Source organism: Polyodon spathula, chromosome 1 (genome assembly GCF_017654505.1).
Source record: "Polyodon spathula isolate WHYD16114869_AA chromosome 1, ASM1765450v1, whole genome shotgun sequence".
NCBI classification, from domain to species: domain Eukaryota; kingdom Metazoa; phylum Chordata; class Actinopteri; order Acipenseriformes; family Polyodontidae; genus Polyodon; species Polyodon spathula.
The window spans coordinates 42,167,695-42,187,758 of record NC_054534.1 but is presented as its reverse complement, the minus strand read 5'-3'; the positions used below and the strand labels follow the sequence as shown (position 1 = coordinate 42,187,758).

General features: G+C 38.0%; 1 protein-coding gene across 3 annotated transcripts in view; it reads left to right on the top strand.

Annotated features, from left to right (window-relative positions):
* Positions 1-20,064, top strand: part of vps13a (vacuolar protein sorting 13 homolog A) — a 123,581-nt gene that overhangs the window by 36,492 nt on the left and 67,025 nt on the right. For all 3 annotated transcript variants that reach the window (XM_041255980.1, XM_041255972.1, XM_041255989.1), the window contains exons 17-32: positions 1,610-1,752; positions 1,944-2,145; positions 2,416-2,530; positions 7,521-7,657; positions 7,858-7,990; positions 8,141-8,258; positions 8,589-8,733; positions 9,303-9,393; positions 10,634-10,794; positions 11,096-11,252; positions 15,949-16,028; positions 18,015-18,074; positions 18,584-18,746; positions 18,922-19,038; positions 19,511-19,614; positions 19,708-19,875. In XM_041255980.1, coding sequence (XP_041111914.1) covers positions 1,610-1,752; positions 1,944-2,145; positions 2,416-2,530; positions 7,521-7,657; positions 7,858-7,990; positions 8,141-8,258; positions 8,589-8,733; positions 9,303-9,393; positions 10,634-10,794; positions 11,096-11,252; positions 15,949-16,028; positions 18,015-18,074; positions 18,584-18,746; positions 18,922-19,038; positions 19,511-19,614; positions 19,708-19,875 — 2,094 coding nt within the window. The remainder of the gene's footprint in view (positions 1-1,609; positions 1,753-1,943; positions 2,146-2,415; positions 2,531-7,520; positions 7,658-7,857; positions 7,991-8,140; positions 8,259-8,588; positions 8,734-9,302; positions 9,394-10,633; positions 10,795-11,095; positions 11,253-15,948; positions 16,029-18,014; positions 18,075-18,583; positions 18,747-18,921; positions 19,039-19,510; positions 19,615-19,707; positions 19,876-20,064) is intronic.

Genomic DNA, 20,064 nt, shown 5'->3' with positions numbered 1-20,064 from the left:
TGATAGGGAAAGCTATACATTCTTGGGCATGCCTAAAAATGATTATTTATGTTTGTCTACAATTGTAGTAACAGTAAGGAAGGTGTGTTTTTGCATACTGTACGGTGGGTTCCGTGGAAAACTGCAAATCTGTGGTGCTTCGAGGCACGGCACAGTATACCATGGTTATCTTGTGGTGCAGCTTGAAGTGAAAATAAACTTTTTATTTTTCCAGCGGTGTGTGCCACAGAGCTTTTAGGAATTCTCCTTAGGATTTGTTTCATACCCCCCTCCTCCTTCTTGGGTACTGTATTAATAAAGGTAAGCTACTGTGTTTTTTAAATTAATTTGTTAATTGACAGCGAGACGACCTAAAGCAAAAAATATATATTCAAGTTTTCCAGTGCTTATATTAAATGCTATTTTAATTTAAATGTTGAGTTTTTTTTATTTTTCTTAAACAGCATTTCAGTTTAAGTAGCATTTAATACGGGCAGTGGAAAGTTTTTTTTTTTTTCCTTTAGTTGTCTTGTCAATCAACAAATTCTTATAAAAAATACAGTAATAAGTACAACAGGGGTACTTGTTTCTACATTTCGTATATATCACGTGATTGTAGCAGCCATAAAGGAGTTTGCCACAGAAGACATGGCTGGCTTCAAATCAAAAGAATAAACTTGTATACAAATTTCTACTGTGTAATTACTAAAGCAGTACTTTTTAACCCCCATCATTTCTGTTCCTGTATACAAGCCCCCCCACCACAGTCTACATCAGGTAAAAGGAAGTGATTTCACCTTCCCACTCTTGCTTTGAAAACCAGTGTTATGGAACTAATTAATGTTCCTCCCTTTTCCTGTGATTTCTGCATTGCTTTTTCCCAGTACAATAACATGTGCAGATAAATTAGGGCAAATTGAAAAACTTTTAATTGCATATTTGACATTTTCTGTATTTTGAATTAATGGCGCAGCATTTATTTTAATTTGAAGTTTATTTTTGCAGATAAAACTAGGATCAGAATGGTGCAGAACTCCTGCAATTCTAAACTTAAAAAAAGCTGATGAGCTCACAGATCAGATCAGTGTTTGGCATGTGAGGCCACATACGAGTGGAGAGGGAAATAACGAGAGAAATGTCAATTCAACTCATAGGTTTGAGCATTGCATGGTGAAGGTCTCAATGGTTGCAGGCTGAGAGAAAAGCCAGTCTTAGGAAAACGTTACAAGGACAATTGCTTAAAGTTTGCAAAACTGCATTTGAATAATGGATACAAGTTCTGGTCAAAGGTTTTATGGAGTGGTGAAATAAAAGTCGAGATATATGGGATTGTTCATTGATGTAGTTTACACAATTTAAAAAAGTGTCCACAGCAACTGACCTGCAACCCGCTGTGCACCCCAGCATGATGTACTGTGCCAAACGCAGCAAGATGGACATTTTCCACGAAACCCAGTGTATATAGTATATAGTTACACTTTATGCGAAGTTACGGCAATAGCAATTGATTCCCATACAGTTGCACCCTCCATGTATGGCATCCCAAAGCATCTTCATATATCTGCATTTGATTCTTACCCTGGTCTTGCTTGTGAATATTGTCTGTTTTTTGTTGTATTGCTTTTTTCAGTTTGAAGCCATGAAGCTCTCCTTCCAGCTGTTAAGCATGTCTTTTTCAATTAAAGAAGACTATGGCAAGCCAGAAATTATAAAAGTTTCTATTCTTGATTTAAGTACAATGCTGACTCAGAGACCGGGAGCACAAGCAGTCAAGTAAGACTGAAACGTATTATGTCTCTCTTATTATGGGTTGTATTACCTAATACTAATTAAATGTGGTGAAAAAAATCTGGGACATTTGTTTCATACATTGATATTTAGTAATTTGTAAAATGTATGCATTGGCTCTGAATTGCAAATACAATTATTTTGTTTTAACTGTTGCATACTATTTTACTTTTTAGACTGTCTGCTAAAATAAGCACATTTGAAGTTACTGGACTGCCGCAGAATCTGTCAACCCCAATTCTGCTGACCTCAAGAAGTGTTAAAGTTGAGAATAAGAATCCTCTCCTCAGCCTTCTATTTGAAACAAATCCTCTTGATGGATCTGCAGACCAGAGGTTAAGAGTTGAATCGCAGCCTTTGGAAATTGTGTATGATGCAGTAAGTTAAAACCAGCAGATTACTTGAATAATTATAATAAAAAATACCTTTTGGACATTCTGAGGTATATTGAATGCACTAATGCTTTGAAGTATTTTGGACTGAAATCTCTGATTGACTGGACAATGAAAGCAAATTCCACATTTTATAGTTTTTTATTGAGATTTAATAGCAATAATACCTTATTGTACCAGAAAAAAAAAACTATTTGGCAATGGTACAATTTGTAATTTTGCATATTTTTTTAATATATATTTTTTCTTTTTTAAGGTAACTGTGAACAGTTTATCAGAATTTTTCATGCCTCCCCAAGATTTGCAGCTGGAAGAGTTGACCTCTGCCACTTTAATGAAGCTTGAAGAATTCCGAGACAGGACATCAACAGGTGAAAACAAATAAGTGGCCATATTTAAGCTATATAGACTCCTGGAAGGGGCAAGTGCTTTCATTCCAAATTCCAGGAGTCTGGTAATATACACCATAATAAAGGAGTGTTGCTATTAAGATTAAAATGACCTCATAGTGGTCATGATTTGTTGAAGACTTCAATATAATTTTATAGAAAAATGCCCTTTCAAGTAATTGTGTAATTGCTATTTGCTTCCATTACAAGGATATGGATTACTCCCATTTCTTTGTCCATCATCTACAAATGAATTGCTTATATGTATTGGACTATTTGTTTCACTAGCTTTAAACACTGCAGGTGTAATATACACCATTAGGGAACTTACTGGATTTTGTTTATGCTGTCAAAACAGCTGGAGTTAGTGTATTTCAAACTGCAGTAAGAAATTACTGTACCCTTGATAGGGAGGTACCCTTAAATGTACTACTGATGGCTGTAATACAGAAGCATCAGTATCACGAACAAGATCACCTACTGTACAATTACCGTCAGCACTGCTTTACTATATAATTTAAAATACGATTTCATAAAAATTTTTTTTTTATTCCTAAACAAAATTAATAACACCTGTGATGTTGACATGCCAACTTTCTTTGTACAGCAGCCTGAGAAACCACAGGAGACTCCTCCTCCAAGAGTTCAACGTGTTTATGCAATTTGTGCAAGTCGCAGTGTAGTCACGTACTTGCTGCACTACTACGCGAACCTGTACTGCTCTGAAAAGCGATCTCCGTTCATCATTTGAAAATACTGTATCCCAATTAAATGAAGTGACATCCCAATTAAATGACATAAATAGCATTGGGAAGAACAGTCTCCCAGATTTTGTATCCCATTTAAGCAACATTCCTGATTATCAGTATGCCGATTAGGCGGTGCTGACTATATATACATGTAAATAAGAATAACATGCTGTGTGTACTGACTGGCAAACAGGTTTTGTTTGTATATCCCCAAATTCTGATACTCCAGTTTACTTACAATTTGATATGCAGGTCTGTAAATGCAGTATTCTTTCATTATTTCACTATCTGACTTAACCATCACATAATTGTGAAGTATTAAAAGTATAAATTAGTGACGTAGTACCTAACCATGGATTAACTGAGATTTGGAGTTGTAAGTTAAAACACTATATCTAGGTAATTGTTTGTTTACCGTAAACTAGGTCTGAGGATATGTAATATAACTTGTCTGCCCATACTTGTACAGTATTTGCAGTTGTGTTAGGATAGATTTGACATCAGCTACTTTTAAAAACTGCTATGAGGGTATTTTGAGTGACGTTGTGTTGTGCTGTTTAAGTGCAAAGGCATTGAAGGGTAAAGTGTAACAAGGGACACAGCTGTAGGAGACTGATCAATAAATTGATGGAACACTGTTGGAGTCCTTTTGAAGCAATATGAGAAAAAAATTTGAAGTTCATCCACTGATGTCAAACAGGATGTTAGTTGAGGTAACACTTAGTTGAGGTAAGAGTTTATGTCATATGTGCAGTCATTGCACTGTACTACTTTTAGTTGCAGCTGGCAAGGGTTGGCTACCCTTGTTGGCAGTATCCAGCTCTGTGTTTTCAAAGGTAAACAGGATGCTGGAGACACCTGCCCAAGGCTTCTAAGAAATTAGAGAAAAATATCCCTAGAGTCTGAGAGCGGAGGCAGAAGATGACTCAGCATTGAACAATACGGTTAAAGACTTAGGAATGGAAACGGATATGAGATGAGAGGGAGAATGAAATGCTAGAGGGAGAAGGTGGAAGGGCTTCGCATTGATCAGTACTTATGAAGTCAGTCAAGTCAGTCGAATGAAATCAAGCGACAGGAAGCAAACCACAGTTCACAGGATAGCAGCACCCTGTTATAGATGTGAGGAGGACTTGCATAGATACAACTAGTGATTAACCTAATGATCCTTCTGAACCTGGTCAGACGATCTAGCGTAAGAGAGAAAAGTACCTGAACAGACACAAGCCTAGAGTTAATTGGCCAAGAGCTTGTGAGGAAACTGAGAAAACACAGATCTCTGCTTTGCTTTGGAAAGGTTAAGTGGAACAGTTGAAAAGAAGCTGAATAAATTTGGGGACATCATCTACGCATATGGAAGTGAGAGGTTTGGAGTTGAAAGAAGGAAGGAAAAAATACAGACTTTTCCTGGAAAGTCTAGACAGCAGCAGGAGATTGAACACTTAGAGAAAGGAGGCAGCTGAGGAAGCAGTGGAGAAGAGCAGAACAAAGTCACTCAATCTGTTACACAGGGTCACTAAAGATAAGCGCCTACGGAAACGCTACAAAAAGGAGCATGTGAGAACTAACTTTTCATTCAAATGTGTAAAGAAGTTATTCACCAGTGTGAAAAATGGCACACTAAAAGCATCTAGGTTTGAGCTGGAGAGATATTTGGAGGAAAAGCATACAGATTCAAAAAGGCAGGAACCTATGTCAGTTCCTTCAGACATCCCACCCATCAATCCACCAGAATACCAAATGGAGGACTGTGCACCTAAGTGGAAAGAAGTAGAACAAGTTCTGAAAAAAGCAAGGACGTCGTCATCTCCAGGGCCTAATACAGGAGTCCTGTAGAGACTATAAAAGAGTGCTTCTGGAGTTCTACGAATCCTGTGGAAATTGATGAAAGTGGCATGGGAAAAACAGATTGTACCAAAAGCATGGCGCCAAGTAGGTGCATCAGTCAGTTTTGCCCTATCTCCTTATTAACCCTTTGCGGTCCTATGTCAGACCAGGTCCTACATTACAATTTTCCCTTTCCAGTCCGATGTCGGACCCTGTCCGACATCATCAAAAACACAGGTATCTAGTCGTTTTTTCTCTGGAAAAAGCCGAGAAAACCTTTCAATAGCAGAGTGAGACCTGTAGGAGCCAAACGAAGCTGGAAAAAAGGGCGTATCTGATAGCCCCATGCACCACAGAGATAACACGGACACAAGCAAAGGAGATGTCTGCTTCCGCATCCAGCGCTCGAAGAATATCACAGTCATTTGTAGAGCTTTTTGATGTTATAGTAATAAGATAATGACTTGGATCGCATTATTGAGGTGTTTGATGATAAAACGAGTGAACAGGAGAGGATTTATCAGTATTCACATCTTTAAAGAGGTATGTGAAAAATACAACGAACAAGGGGTGGAGCTTGGCTGGAGATACAGTACTGAGTGTCCTTTTGTGATTCAATGCCTTTTAAACCTGTTTATGCTGAAAAATATATATTTTAAACAGGGCATGCAAAATAAACAGCGCATGTGAAAATAAATTGGACCTGACATGCCTGACGAGCTGAATAAATGATCTGCAAAGGATTAAGAACTGCTTCATTTACACTTCAGTACAAAAGGCAGGCATTCCAGGTTTCCCAGGATCCTTCGAACACATCAGTGTAATCTGGCAACAAATTCAGTCCACTAAAAAGGAGAGGAAGGAGGTCCATATGACATTCCTAGATTTGGCTAATGCTTATGGTTCAGTGCCACATGAACTACTTTGGGCAGCATTTGATTTTTTCAGTGTACCAATGACAATAACAAATTTAGTGAAAGCCTAGATTTGCAATTTTAGTTTAACTTCAGAATTCAGCACTACATGGCAATGCCTAGAAGCTGAAATAAAATGTTGCAACATTAAGGCACATTTTTGACAGGATGTAAGGTGGGTCTTAGCCAAGGATGGTTTACTTGGCGCCATGACCAGGTGCTGCAATGTTTAGCCTTAGCATTGGAAGCGTAGCGTAACATGTTGCCACCAGTTCCATCAAAGCATTACACACAAAAGACAATATTCCTCCATCTAGGAGAACAACCATCAAGAAAAGATGTTAAAATCAAGCCTCGCACAGGACAACTGGAAGCTCCTAGAGACTAGAAAATGCTGGCAGATGTTGGTCAGTGGCTTATTTTTCTACCTGAGATTGCCACCACTAACCTTCGACCAGATATTGTCTTGTGGTCTGGATCAGCTCACCTTCATCTGGTAGAGTTACCAGGGGGTGGGGGGGGGGATGATACTGGGATGCCAGAATTCCTGTCGCGCTCTCTAGAGGTGTCGTGGACTAGTCGATGAAACACGGAGGACGGAAGGTGCCCACTTGAAGACCCCAGAGTACCCTACTCCTACGGTTGTCATGCTGATGCGCTGGGGAGCGCACTGTGGTTGATCCCTGGAACCAGCATCGCAGCTGTTGTGTGTGCTGATGCGCTAGGCAGGCAAAATAAGCCGATCCCTGGAGCCAGCATTACACTTCAGCAATCAACACCAGGCAGAAGGATATCTACATCACAGATGGAAAGAAATGCAAATGAATGGAGATGAAGATGGATCACATTAGTTTACTGTAAAGCTACGTCTTAGTTGGTGCTTATCTTGGCGAGAGTCGAGTTCAAATCAACATGAAGTTTTTTCTACTCTCTTGTAATGGAAATCTTAATCATTCTGTTTTTTTAGTACTGTATTATCAGCCAACACTTTGGACAAGAATTATAAAAATTAATTTATTTTCCCAGTGAATTACTTTTTTTTGTGCCAAGCTCCATATAGAGACCTGCTCAGCAAGATTAGTATTTGTCAGTCCATTTATTGGTTGTAATATAAGGATTTCAAGACTTGAAAGTACCATAACTTAATGAACAGAAACTAATTTGGTTGCAGTAAACTCCCCTCAATCAGATACAAGTGAGGCTAGTAATGGCAATTTACAAATATTATTTATTATACAACTTTATTAGCTTATTCCTGTTTATTTTTCTATTTGTGTATGTTCCATTTTAATGCCCACATGTCATTTATGCACCTGTATGTGTGGTTGAGTGGTATCTTGAGAGATTGTTACTGATCATCTTAGAAAATTGATTCTTTGGCACAAATTCTTGAGACTAATCATGGTGATCTACCTTTTCATGAACATGGGCTGAAGGCAGCAATATCAGCACACCTTGTATATCCTGTTTTTATTTTTTCAGGATTGATGTATGTTATAGAGACCCAAAAAATCCTGGATCTGAAAATTAACCTCATGGCTTCCTACATAATTGTTCCTCAGACTGGCTTCTATTCTTCCTCTGAGAATCTACTTGTTCTGGACCTTGGTCATCTCAAAGTAATTACTGTTAATTTACTTGCTGCATGCTTTATTTCCCTAGAATGGTTAGGAAAGGTTAAAATGTTTGACATGAGGTTGAACTAATATCAGCTGGTTGATCATCTTCATTAATTTTTTGTTTTCTTAACTAAATATTGTTATGTGAAGTTTCATTGGTTTTCAACATTTAGTAACTTATTTTTCTTTCTTTTGTAAAGGTAACCAGTAAAAGTCGTAAAGGTCTGCCACAGTTAACAGTAGGACAGAGCTGTATTGAGGATATAATGTCCAGGGCGTATGACAGTTTTGATGTGGAGTTGAGCAGTTTGCAGCTGCTCTATAGCAAACCAGGTTGGTGTCTGAGAAACTGCTTAGTTTGTTAAAAAGTTGTATGATATTAAAGTAGAACATTCTTAAATTCCTGTTTTTTGCAGCATGTCTTTTATTATTCTTTCTTTATGTATTGGACCCAGAACCACTGTCCTAATGTTCTTCTTACAGCGCAAGACTGGAAGAATGCTCGAAAGTCTAAACAGTCTTCTCTGCACATTTTGGAGCCTGTGGATCTGAGAGTAGACTTTAGCAGAGCTATGGTTGTAAGTGATCCAAGGATGCCAAAGTAAGTTGAAACAAAACGTTGAATATCAATCCCCTGCCATTTATGCTTTGCAGATGCATTGTTTTTGTTTTTAGGGATAAACCTTTCTAGTTTACTTTCTGTACTTGACATGTGCAGTCAATGCCTTTTTTTCTTTCTAAAGGCAGTAACAAATTGGTTACAATTCCTAGGTAAGCTGTATAGCAAAAACAGAGAAGGGAATGTAAAATAAATTTAGTGACAGGTGCTATGTACATTTGCTCTTGTGTATGTTCTGTAGATGTAGACACATGTTCAGTGTGTATATGAAGGTACTCAGACCAGTATTGGATTTTTCTCTCCTTCAAACAGATTCAAAATTTTTGGCGAGTTGCCTTTGCTTTCTGTTCGTATTTCGGATGAAAAGGTCAGAGACGTTCTGACACTGATTGATAGCATTCCATTGCCAAAAGGCCCGCCTGCTCCATCTGCCTCAAATGCTCAGAGTACTCCACAGGTAAATCAATACCACTTGTTAACTATATTTAATTTTACTGAACATTGTAGTCTTTTGATCAGAAGTAAGCCCCCTGCTTGTTTACATTCCCCAAGGGTAGTTTACCTTTTAATGGTGCAAACTTTAAAGCCACTAAGTCACATACTGAGACAGATTTGCTCTTGCAGCTTCATTCAAGTAACATTTTTTTTTTTTTTAATTCTGTTGGCAGCAAAATACATATTTTTATTGACTATAAAATTTCCTGAATGTATCCATTTTTGTAAAAAGATGTACATTATTTCCAAAGTATTTTTTGTAATTTAAATGGATTACTCTCCCAGATTAATATCATTATTTTTGGAGTAAATCCTTTTTTTATTACATTTTTTTGTTCAAATTTATGATTAAAGAAAACCTGGGAATTTTCTATTTAAAAATAAACTAAAATAAAGCATATGAAGCAAAAGAGAAATTGTCAATTGTCTGAACCACATTTTGTGACTTTGGATTAACAGCACATCTTCTATTTTTGTCTATGTAATTTGTACAAAATTAAATTTTTGTTTGGGTAATTCTCTGTATCACAGCACCCTAAGTACCCTGTTGTCATGACACCACAGTTGACCCCAAGGAACCAATCCTTGCCTAACCTTAGATCTTCTATTCTGTTTGAGTCAGGTAAGGTTTGAAATTGTGACTCAGTATTTGTACTTTTGTGTACATGAGCATGAGTGTATTATACATTTGGAATTTTCAGTTATTCTGTGTTTGTAAAATTTGAAGATTAAGATTTCCATTTTCATCTGCAGTCATTTTTGTGTCTTGTCGTCTTTTGTTAGCAACGAAGCACTAGTGTGATTTCTTGTAGCTGGATACTTCAATTCCAATTCACAGATTTGTCAGTAGAAGTTCATATTAAAGAGTAAGTAGCAAGGTTCTGAAAAAATATAGCGTTGCACGTCCCCAAGTTAACTTCCTGGCAACCTTTGACAACTTTTTTAAAAGTCTGTTTCAAAGCTCTTTATAAAATGTCTGCACTAGTGCACTGATAGTGCACTAGTGCACTTCAAATCAGTATTTTAAGAACTGATCTCCAAACCCCAGTGCACTAGAGCAGACATTTTGATGTGAGCTTTGAAACAGACTTTAAATTTGTGTGAAAGTTGTCAGGGTGTTAACAGTGACCATACATATTACAGGTATGTTATTTAAACAGTTGTACCAACATGTGGGGATGTAAAACAGAACCACGTGTGAGGCGAGAGTGTATTAAATGGAATGTCCAGACAGTAATTTATGTGTACAGAAATAAAATAATTTATTTTTATTCTCTATACACAACAAAATGATTAAATAACAAAAGAAAACAAAATGGTGTGAGGGAAGGAGTGCAGGGGTGAAATCCAAAACAAACCGTGATGACTCGTCTTTAATTGTCTTCGTGGCGACCCATACATAAACAAAAAAAAGACAAAAGAAATGTTAGTGTTTTTTTGTTTTAAAAATCCCGCTGCACCAAACCAGTCTCTCCCTCCACCCGTTACTCCTCCTATTTTACTTTCGGACCAACCCCGAACACAGTAGTACGTTCCCTTTAGTATGTAATGTCCCGCCTCTGTAGTCAGGGGAACACCAATCCCCAACCGACACGTGTCCTTATCCTTCACTTGACTCCAGTGGCTGGTTGTGCCGCCCCTCAAACATGACTTTTGGGTCACGAGATCTTGGTAAGGGAAGTCCCGAGCAATGCACTATCGGGAGGCTGAATCACCCCGCTACTCACTCTTTAAATACCAATATGTTTTAAGATCTTATAGTTTTTTTAGATCCAAATTTGTTTTTATCCAGATTCTTCTAGGATTCAGTCTATATTACTATGAAAGTATTCGGAAATAAATATTTATAATGTTATCTACAGAATCAGAAGAAGAATTTTATGATGCTCCAAGCTCTCCGGTGGATGATTTACCATTTTTTGAAGCACAAAGCAATTCTTTAAAAAGAACAAGAAATCCTTTAAAAAAGCAGGAGTCTGTGAAAAACATGACTAATTTTCAACTGAGGTTTGAAATAAATGAGGTATGCATGCTTTATTATTGAGACAGTACCAACTGATTAACCACCTATTTTATTTTTGAATATTTTATGCCTGCTATATAACTGAACAAGTTATTTAATCTAGACTATATCTGTAACTTTACAGAACATTGTAGTTTTGTAAAAAAATAAAAATAAAAAGCAGCATGTTTTTCAGGCCTTTTATATACATAAGTAAGATTTGATTTAGAAGAGTTTTTATGTTGCTTCAGAATGAAAATCAAGCATTTTAAATCTGTCTGGTTTACCCCTAGTTTTAACATTAAATATATGGTTTCCATAGGTGTCAATTCAGTTATGTCATCTTTCTGAAAATGTTGAACTGACAGTGTTACATCTGTACATTGAGGGACTAGGCACAGAGCTGAACTTGCGATCGTTTGATATGTCATCCAGTACTTTCCTAAAAGAAATCTGCTTGAAATGTCCAGAATACATGGGTAAGTAGGTAAAAGTTATTGTTGATATTTTGATATTATATCGATTTAATAATTTCCATATCACAATACTGTGGAATTAAAAAACATTAATTTGCTCACAGAAAAAAATACAAATGCAGTATAATCAAGTTTATTTTACATTAATATACACCAAACCCTATACATACCAATCATGGTCAGTCTCATAGGCAAACACCACACACTAAAGTATTCCTTAACCACTTTTTTCCTTTTTTTTTTTTTTTTTTTTTTTTTGATAAAGAATATAAAACTTCCATTGCAATTTATAAAATGTGATTCCCTATATAAGTATGAAATGTAACCATTACAGAATGGGCTTTTATCTGTAAAGACCCCAAAACCTGAATAGATATACCAAAGCTGCATGCCAGCACCTGTGACACAGCCATGCCTGCCACCAAGGGCATAAGAAGACTGCACGCAACAGCATCACTTTTCCTTTCAGAGGACTGAGCCTGACTTGTATTACTGTACAGCGGTGCTGCTACTTGAGCAGACATGTCCAGCAAAGAATAGCTGCCGGTATAGAGCTATTCAGCTCAACAGAGCAGTCACGGTAATGATGTTCTTGAACTTCTGGGCTTTATGGCAGCAGCTTCTCAGAACCTACCTTTGGGTCTCCTGCGTACGCACCCTCTGCAAGTCTGGTTCAACAGCAAGGCTTTTTCAGCCGGGACAGAACCATGACGGCCTGTTGGTGTTTCGTCACTGTTTTAACGGCACTCTCTTGGAGCAAACGGCCTGCTCATCTGCACCTCTGCGAACCATTGGGCAGTGGCGCCAGAAGGGAAGTCGTTGCCACGGACTCGTCCAGCCTCCTCTGGGGAGCTGTGTGGATGGCAGGGGGGCATGCAACCCCCCCTTGGCAGGGTCTCCATATAAATATTTTAGAGCTGCAGGCAATTTTTCTGACCTTGCAGAATTTTTTGCAGGACAACACTACCATGGTGGCTTTTATAAATCACCAGGGCAGCCTCAGGTCTCCCAGTCTCCATCGTGTGGCCCACAAACTTTTGCTCTAGGCAGACAAGAACCTATAGCAGAGAGAGATCTTTTTGCCTGAGACCCGCTGGTGATTTTAAATGGCTTGGCACACCAGTGGCCGAGGCAACTGTTGTATGCCTTCCCACCGCTTGCCTGCTGTGTCTGGAGGAAATCTTGCAGGACCGGGCCAGGGTGCTATTAGTAGCCCCTTACTGGCCCAGGTGACTCTGGTTTTTAGCTCTGTCGCGACAACTGAATGGTCCACCTTGAAGCCCACCCAAACCCCAGGTGGTTCAATGCAGCCGTTCAGGGGCCAGATCCAGAGCTGCAGACTCGATTGATCGGGATGTGATCTGCTCAGCAAGGCATGTGGCATCCCGATACATCAAGCCTACAGCTCTGGATCTGGCCCCTGAACGGCTACATTGAGCTGTCTGGGGATTTCTAATTGGGTCATGGACGCACTGCAAAATGCCAGAGCAGCATCCACACATTCCCAGTACAGGTACAAGTGGTGCATCTTTCAGACTTGGTGTCTGCTTTGGGATTTTGACCCCATGACAGTTATACTGCAATTTTTGCAGGACCTGTTTGATAAGGGGAAACCCTCCTCTACATTTACCCCTTTGCATTATTCTGCAGCTGTCAGGCTGGTCCGGTCCAGTTAATTTTTGTGAACAAAATAAAATTTCAGGCCATGTGCTGTTCAAATTGAAATAGTCAATTCAATCAAGTCATCATCCAAACTGCTTTTGTCTGTACTTTTCTGCCTCATCCATCATCTGTGCAAGTTCTTCAGACTGCCTTGACATTCTCTATCTTCGCAGTGCCATTCTCACTCTGTGTGTCTCAGTCTCCATCTCTTCAATTCGGCTTTGCTCAGCCTGTACATGGGCTATTCAGCTGTCTCGTTTTTCTTTCCTAAAAGAGATGATTAGGGAATGCCTTGCCTCTGCTTTTTCTGGCTTAAACGCAACACATGCTGTGTTATATAATGGTTTTTGGCAATGTCAGACAAAGTCCGACAATGGACCAGAAAGGGATTTTCGCGATGTCGGACATGGTCCGACATAGAACCACAAAGAGTTAAAGGTCTATCTGGCAGCTATTTCAGCTTCCCATGTCAAAATTAACTCAGTCTCCCCAAGAGCTCACTTCCTGGTGGGGCAATTTTGAAAGTAGCCCAGTGGCTTCAGCCTCTTATGAAGGATATTGTTCCTCACTGGAGGCGTAACGTGGCGCTTGAAGCACTCATTAAGCCTCCATTTGAGCCCTTGCATTCAGCTGAGCTGAAATTTGTATCGCTCAAAGCGGCTTTCTTGCTTGCAATCACATGCGCTAAGTGGGTGAGTGAGATGCAAGCATTTTCAATTGTGAAAGCCTGCTTAATCTTTGCAGAAGCCAAGACAAAGGTTACGTTTTGTACCAGTCCTGTTTTTTGCCAAAAACTTATATTGTCAGTTCATGTCAACCAGTCTATGGAACTGGAGGCTTCCATCCGCTTCCTTTCCAGTCCGACAGGAAGTGACAGCTCCATATGCTTTGCCCTGTACGAGCACTAGGATATTATGTTGACAGGACACAGAGTTGGATGCAGTCTGAACAATTTTTTGTCTTATGGGGCGAAGTCCTATGAGCAAGCCCTGTATAAGCAGAGGATATCTAAATGGATAACAGACAGTCAGGACTGCCTATGAGCTGGCCAACTTGCCCCCACCAGAAAAGCTCACTGCCCATTTTCTTCAAGGGCATGGCAACTTCGTGGGCGTTATTCCAGTCTGCATCTTGCAATGCAGCAGTGTGGGCTACTCCCCATACCTTTTACTAGGTTTCTTTATCTGGATCCACAAAACCCTGGCTTTCGAACTAGTATTGAGGGTGGCTTCAGGGTCAACCCTTACATCATAACCTAGAGGTGAGTTCCTCCCTCAATTTTTTAGCCCTAGCTACTTGTTACTGGGGTTCCGAATGGTAACACACAAGGCATCCTCGGCTTAGCCTTGTAGCATTCCAGTCGTTCTGCAATATTCTCTTGCAACAGCTTTCGTACACTCACCCATACGATAACACTATGTAACACAATTTTTGTTCCTGGGTAGTAAGTGTTATTTCCTAATTGCTTATGCCTCAAAAGTATAGAAAATGGCTATTATTCCCCACAAACTTTGCTTTTGTGACCAGGACAGTGATATTTCAAAATATCACTATTTCCAATGGGAAAACGGGCAAATGTGTGTCTTTTCGTTCACATAAAGTCAGAAAAAAACATCATATGAATCCAAATTAACATGTATTTATACTAAAGTAATACAAAAATGACTACAAAAGATTTAGAAGTGAGTAGTTTTTCGAGATTTACGATTATACTGTAAATCACTTTCATGAATCAGCCCCCAAATGTAGTCTCCCATCATGTTCTCGTTTTATACTGTCCTTGGTAGCGGAGTTCAAAGTCCAGTATATCCTGGTGGAAGCGCTCGCCTTGCTCCTCTGAGTACGCTCCCACGTTCTCCTTGAATTTATCAAGATGAGCATCAAGGATATGGACTTTGAGGGACATCCTACAGCCCATTGTGCCGTAGTTCTTCACCAGAGTCTCAACTAGCTCCACATAGTTTCCCGCCTTGTGATTGCTCAGGAAGCCCCGAACCACTGCGACAAAGCTGTTCCAAGCCGCTTTCTCCTTACTAGTGAGCTTCTTGGGGAATTCATTGCACTCCAGGATCTTCTTTATCTGTGGTCCGACGAAGACACCGGCTTTGACCTTTGCCTCAGACAGCTTAGGGAAGAAGTCTTGAAGGTACTTGAAGGCTGCCGACTCCTTATCTAGCGCTCTGACAAATTGTTTCATAAGGCCCAATTTGATGTGCAGTGGTGGCATCAGCACCTTCCGGGGGTCCACCAGTGGCTCCCACTTGACGTTGTTCCTCCCCACAGAGAACTCGGTCCGCTGTGGCCAGTCCCGCCTGTGGTAGTGCGCCTTGGTGTCCCTGCTGTCCCAAAGGCAAAGATAGCAGGGAAACTTGGTAAAACCGCCTTGGAGACCCATCAGCAATGCCACCATTCTGAAGTCTCCTATGACCTCCCAGCCATACTCATCACACTTCAAGACGTCCAGCAAGGTCTTGATGCTGTTGTAATCCTCTTTGAGGTGCACCGAGTGAGCCAGGGGAAGAGATGGGTTACTCCAAGTTTACTCAGCTCTGAATCTATCTGGAATGTTGTGGAAAATAGGTAAATTTCAAAATATCACTGTCCTGGTCCCAAAAGCAAAGTTTGTGGGGAATAATAGCCATTTTCTTCACTTTTGAGGCATTAGCAATTAGAAAATAAACTTACTATCCAGGAACCAAAAAAAAAAAAAAAATTGTTACACAGACATTACCAATGTAAATTATGAACTAACCGTTTTATTATCATAACCCTGGTTCCCTGAAATAGAAATGTAGCCATTAACCTTCAAAGTTACTGCGTCCATGATTGCAGCATGCGTGAAGGCAAAATGATGCTGGTAGCTGTGTCACAGACTCTGGAGCGCAGCTCTGCTATATCTATTCAAGTTTTGGAGTCTTTACAGGTAAATACACATTCGGTAATGGTTACATTTCTATTTCAGGGAACCAGGGTTTTGGTAATAACCTAATGTTCTCTCTATCAGGCATGCTACCTTTTTGCTTTATTTTTTTTGTAGATTCGAAAGACAAACCAGTTTATATCATTACAACGAAGGACAATTCAGAGACTGATCTTCTTACCTTGGATTACATTAAGGTATTCTCTATATACTAACATCTCATAAAATATCATTTTTTATATATACAGTTGTAGTCTAAAGTTTACATACCACAATGGAAATTTTATATGATTGTAGAGTATTTTATAGTAAAAATAATTTATAGTCAAACAACCACAATGGAAATTTATAATTTCTCAAACAAATACTTTTGTAGCAAAAGTTTTGTTTTTGTAGATGAGGAAATAGATGTCTACAATTATTTATTTCAGCAATTTTTTTTTTTTTTGCAAAACTGAAAATGCTAATTCAAAAGCATCATCCCCTTTGATTCTGTTAGTGTTGTCTAAAAGGTACTTAAAATTTCAATATGATAATGCAGAACCTAATTCTAGAAATGTTGGATTGTAGGTCAACATTCTTAGAGTATAAAAGGATTAGGGATAGAGACTTACTGGTAAAGAGCTATCTGAAGACAATAGGCAGAAAATGATTTATTGTCATAAAGCTGGAGAAGGATACAAGAAGATTTCCAAGCATTGAATCCCAGTTTCAACTGTTGTTTCTATTATTAAGAAGTACAAGACTCATGGTACTGTCACAACGCTCCCTTGGTCTGGAAGAAAGAAGGTTCTTTCACCAAGAACAAGTAGAAAAATTGTGAGGAAGGTTAATAACAATCTGAGATTGATTGATTGCCAAAGATATCACTATGTAACATAATTTTTGTTCCTGGGTAGTAAGTGTTATTTCCTAATTGCTTATGCCTCAAAAGTATAGAAAATGGCTGTTATTCGCCACAGACTTTGCTTTTGTGACCAGGACAGTGATATTTCAAATATCACTATTATTTTGTATTTAGAGTATAATTGTAAATCTCGAAAAACTACTCGCTTCTAAATCTTTTGTAGTCATCTTTGTATTACTTTATATAAATACATGTTAATTTGGATTCATATGTTGTTTTTTTCTGACTTTATGTGAACAAAAAACACATTTTCCCATTTTCCCATTGGAAATAGTGATATTTTGAAATATCACTGTCCTGGACACAAAAGCAAAGTTTGTGGGGAATAATAGCCATTTTCTATACTTTTGAGGCATAAGCAATTAGGAAATAACACTTACTACCCAGGAACAAAAAAAAAAAAAAATGTTACACAGTGTATTCAATGTGAATTGGCTGCAAATGGGACTGGGGTTTCTGTTTCAACTGTATTGAAAAAAATAAGCTGACAAATTTTGGTTTTTGATTCAAAAACCTCTTTATACAAGAAAGGTATACCTCCAGAAAACACAAGTTCCAAACTGGCTTTGGACAAGGCCTCTGTACAGCTCAGTGCATGATATGTTTGTATCAGAAAGCATGGATATCCATGGAGTCAATTCTAAAGAGATCAAAAGATGACAAAACTTTTTTTATTTTTTACCTTTGTAAGCAACTGTTGACTTCATCCCTGACTGGTTTCTGTCCAATAATCGAGGTGGTAGTTCTTTTATTACACATGGCGAGCCTACCACATACTTCCTCTGTGGGAAAGGGAGCGGTGCTCTCTGACCTTATGGTTCACCATGTGCTACATTCAGCAGGGTGCATCCATCTTGTCTTTTGAAATACCTACCCTCTGTCCCAGGGTCAGCCATGTATAATGAGAGAATTCTACTTCAGAATGGTTAAAGAACAACTGAATCAAGGTTTTGGAATGACCTAGTCAAAGTCATGATCTAAATCTGATTCGAGAATATTTGGTCTGAGTTGAAGGCTGTGCAGAAGAGAAGTCCTCGGAATTTGAATGAACTGGAACAATTTTGCTTTGAAGAATGGTCAAAAAACACTAAAGAATCATGAGAAAAGCTTGTTGACAAATATCCTAATCATTTAAAAGAGGTTATTATTGCTAAAGGTGCCTCAAATAACTATTAATTTAATTTTCTTTGTCAGTGTATGAATACTTTTGAATTAGCATTTTTGAAGTTTTGCAAAAAAAGTTGCTGAATTAACAACTTAACAACTTATTTTATAGGCGGAGAAGAATGGGCCAGAATTCAAAACACTTTATAACAATACAGAGCAGCTTATAAAGGTAATAATTCTCTATTTTTTTTATAAAGGTTTTATTAATTTGCAAATACGCTTCCACGGTATCAAGGCATCATACATGCACCTCAGAAACCCATTAAGGTAGTGACTTGTATTTGCAGAGTTAAACTCTCTGCGATAAATGTGTTTGTGACCCATGACATTTACCTCTATTTTAATATGCTGCCATGTTGAGGCCATGTGACCTAAGTATAGTCTATATAGAGAGAGTACACTTTTTGAGTTATTGTCTTAGTTTTTGGTAAACAGTTGAATTATTTTACTTTTAGTTAAATCCCATTACCAATGTTGTCTAGTAGATATTAACTGTTTCAAACTGTTGTCACACAGTTTTTACCTCTGGACATATTTAGCACATCTGTTTTGCTTCATGTAAATGACAGTATTTACATGAAATACTGGATCTGATATTATGACCCCAGGGATTCTTTGTTGTTGTTCATAACACTTCCATTTCTCGTTTCCTAATTTCCTTAATTCTAACAATTATAGGTAAACTTTAGCTCCCTGGATGTCCACTTACATATAGAAGCACTATTGAATGCCATGAACTTTTTAAATAACCTCATCCCACTGTCAAAAAAAGACACATCTGAAGAATCTGCCCCTGCAGTTGGAGAGGAGAAAAAAGAAGAGACTGTTGCCAAGAAATCAAGTATGACTATCATCATTATACTACTGTCTGCAACTGTGTTCACTGTGTATGAATGTGCATTTTAATTTGTATAACAAGCAACGTTTTAAGTGCAGGACGCTTGTGAGGTTGCTGTCTCATTATGCTCTCTGTGTAACTAATAATTTTATATACATTTTTGTTTTATTTTGTACAGCTCCCAAGAAGTCTAAATTTGACGATGTTGTCAGCCTTCATGTCCTTGCAGACTTGTCATGCCTGAAAATATACCTTCGAGGACAGAAGGTACACATTTCAGAGATAAGCATTGAAGGTACATTACATGTCACTTAAGTTGTGATTTTATAAAAAGTAGTTTTTATTACTTGCTATCTATTCATATTGTGATACAGTAATGTATATTACACCTTTTGGTCAACTGTTTACCATTTATCAGTATAAGGTTCCAAAATCATAATGAAACAAGTAACTGTATGTAATTTTTAAAGTAGTTTTTGTTTTTTCCTCCCAACGCTTAATAACTGTGTGCTGAAATAACATTTAAAATTAAGTAGTGCCATCTTGTGGTAGTTAGTTATATTTTCTTTGCTTTTAAGGTTTTGAATAGTGTCAAGTTGAGAAACCACACAGCAATATTAAAAATTATACAAGTTATAAAATGTTATGTTAAAAATGAAAAGCCTGCTTTTATACAAAATGTAAAAACAAAAATGATGCTGTTCTTTTCTGTAGTCTGTATAATACAGTATATTCATAAAATTGTGTTATCAATGTTTTTTTTACAGGTCTTGTCTCCCAGGTAATCATGAGAAAGAAGGCAACTGAAATACTGGCAAAGTTGAAGAACATTGTTATTTTAGATTGTGATGAGGAAGCTCTTTATAAAAAGGTATGTTGTGATTATCTGAATTAGAAATCTCAGGGGAAAAAGTACTTTTAGCTCAGTGACTATCTATTTGATTGTTTTTTTGTTTGTTTTTAGGCTGTATCAATTGCTGGGAAAGAGGTCTTCAGTTTTAAAATGGTCTCTCATGTTGATGCCACAGAAGGCAATGCCTACACAGATATGAATATTGTTGACAGTTGTGTTACCCTTACTGTTGGTTGCATTCAAGTCATCTTTGTAAACAAGTTTGTTTCTTCGATACTGGTAAGATTTTAATATTTTTGCATTTGGGAAAGTTTGATTCATAATTCAATAAAAGATCAGTTTAAAAGATTAATTATTCAGAAAATTGTGACTGTCCATCCATGTCCAAAAAATAACCTTTCCATGCCAGTCATTTTAAGTTAAGCTGCTGTGTAAAAGCCTCATCTTCGAAACTATTTGAGGTAGACA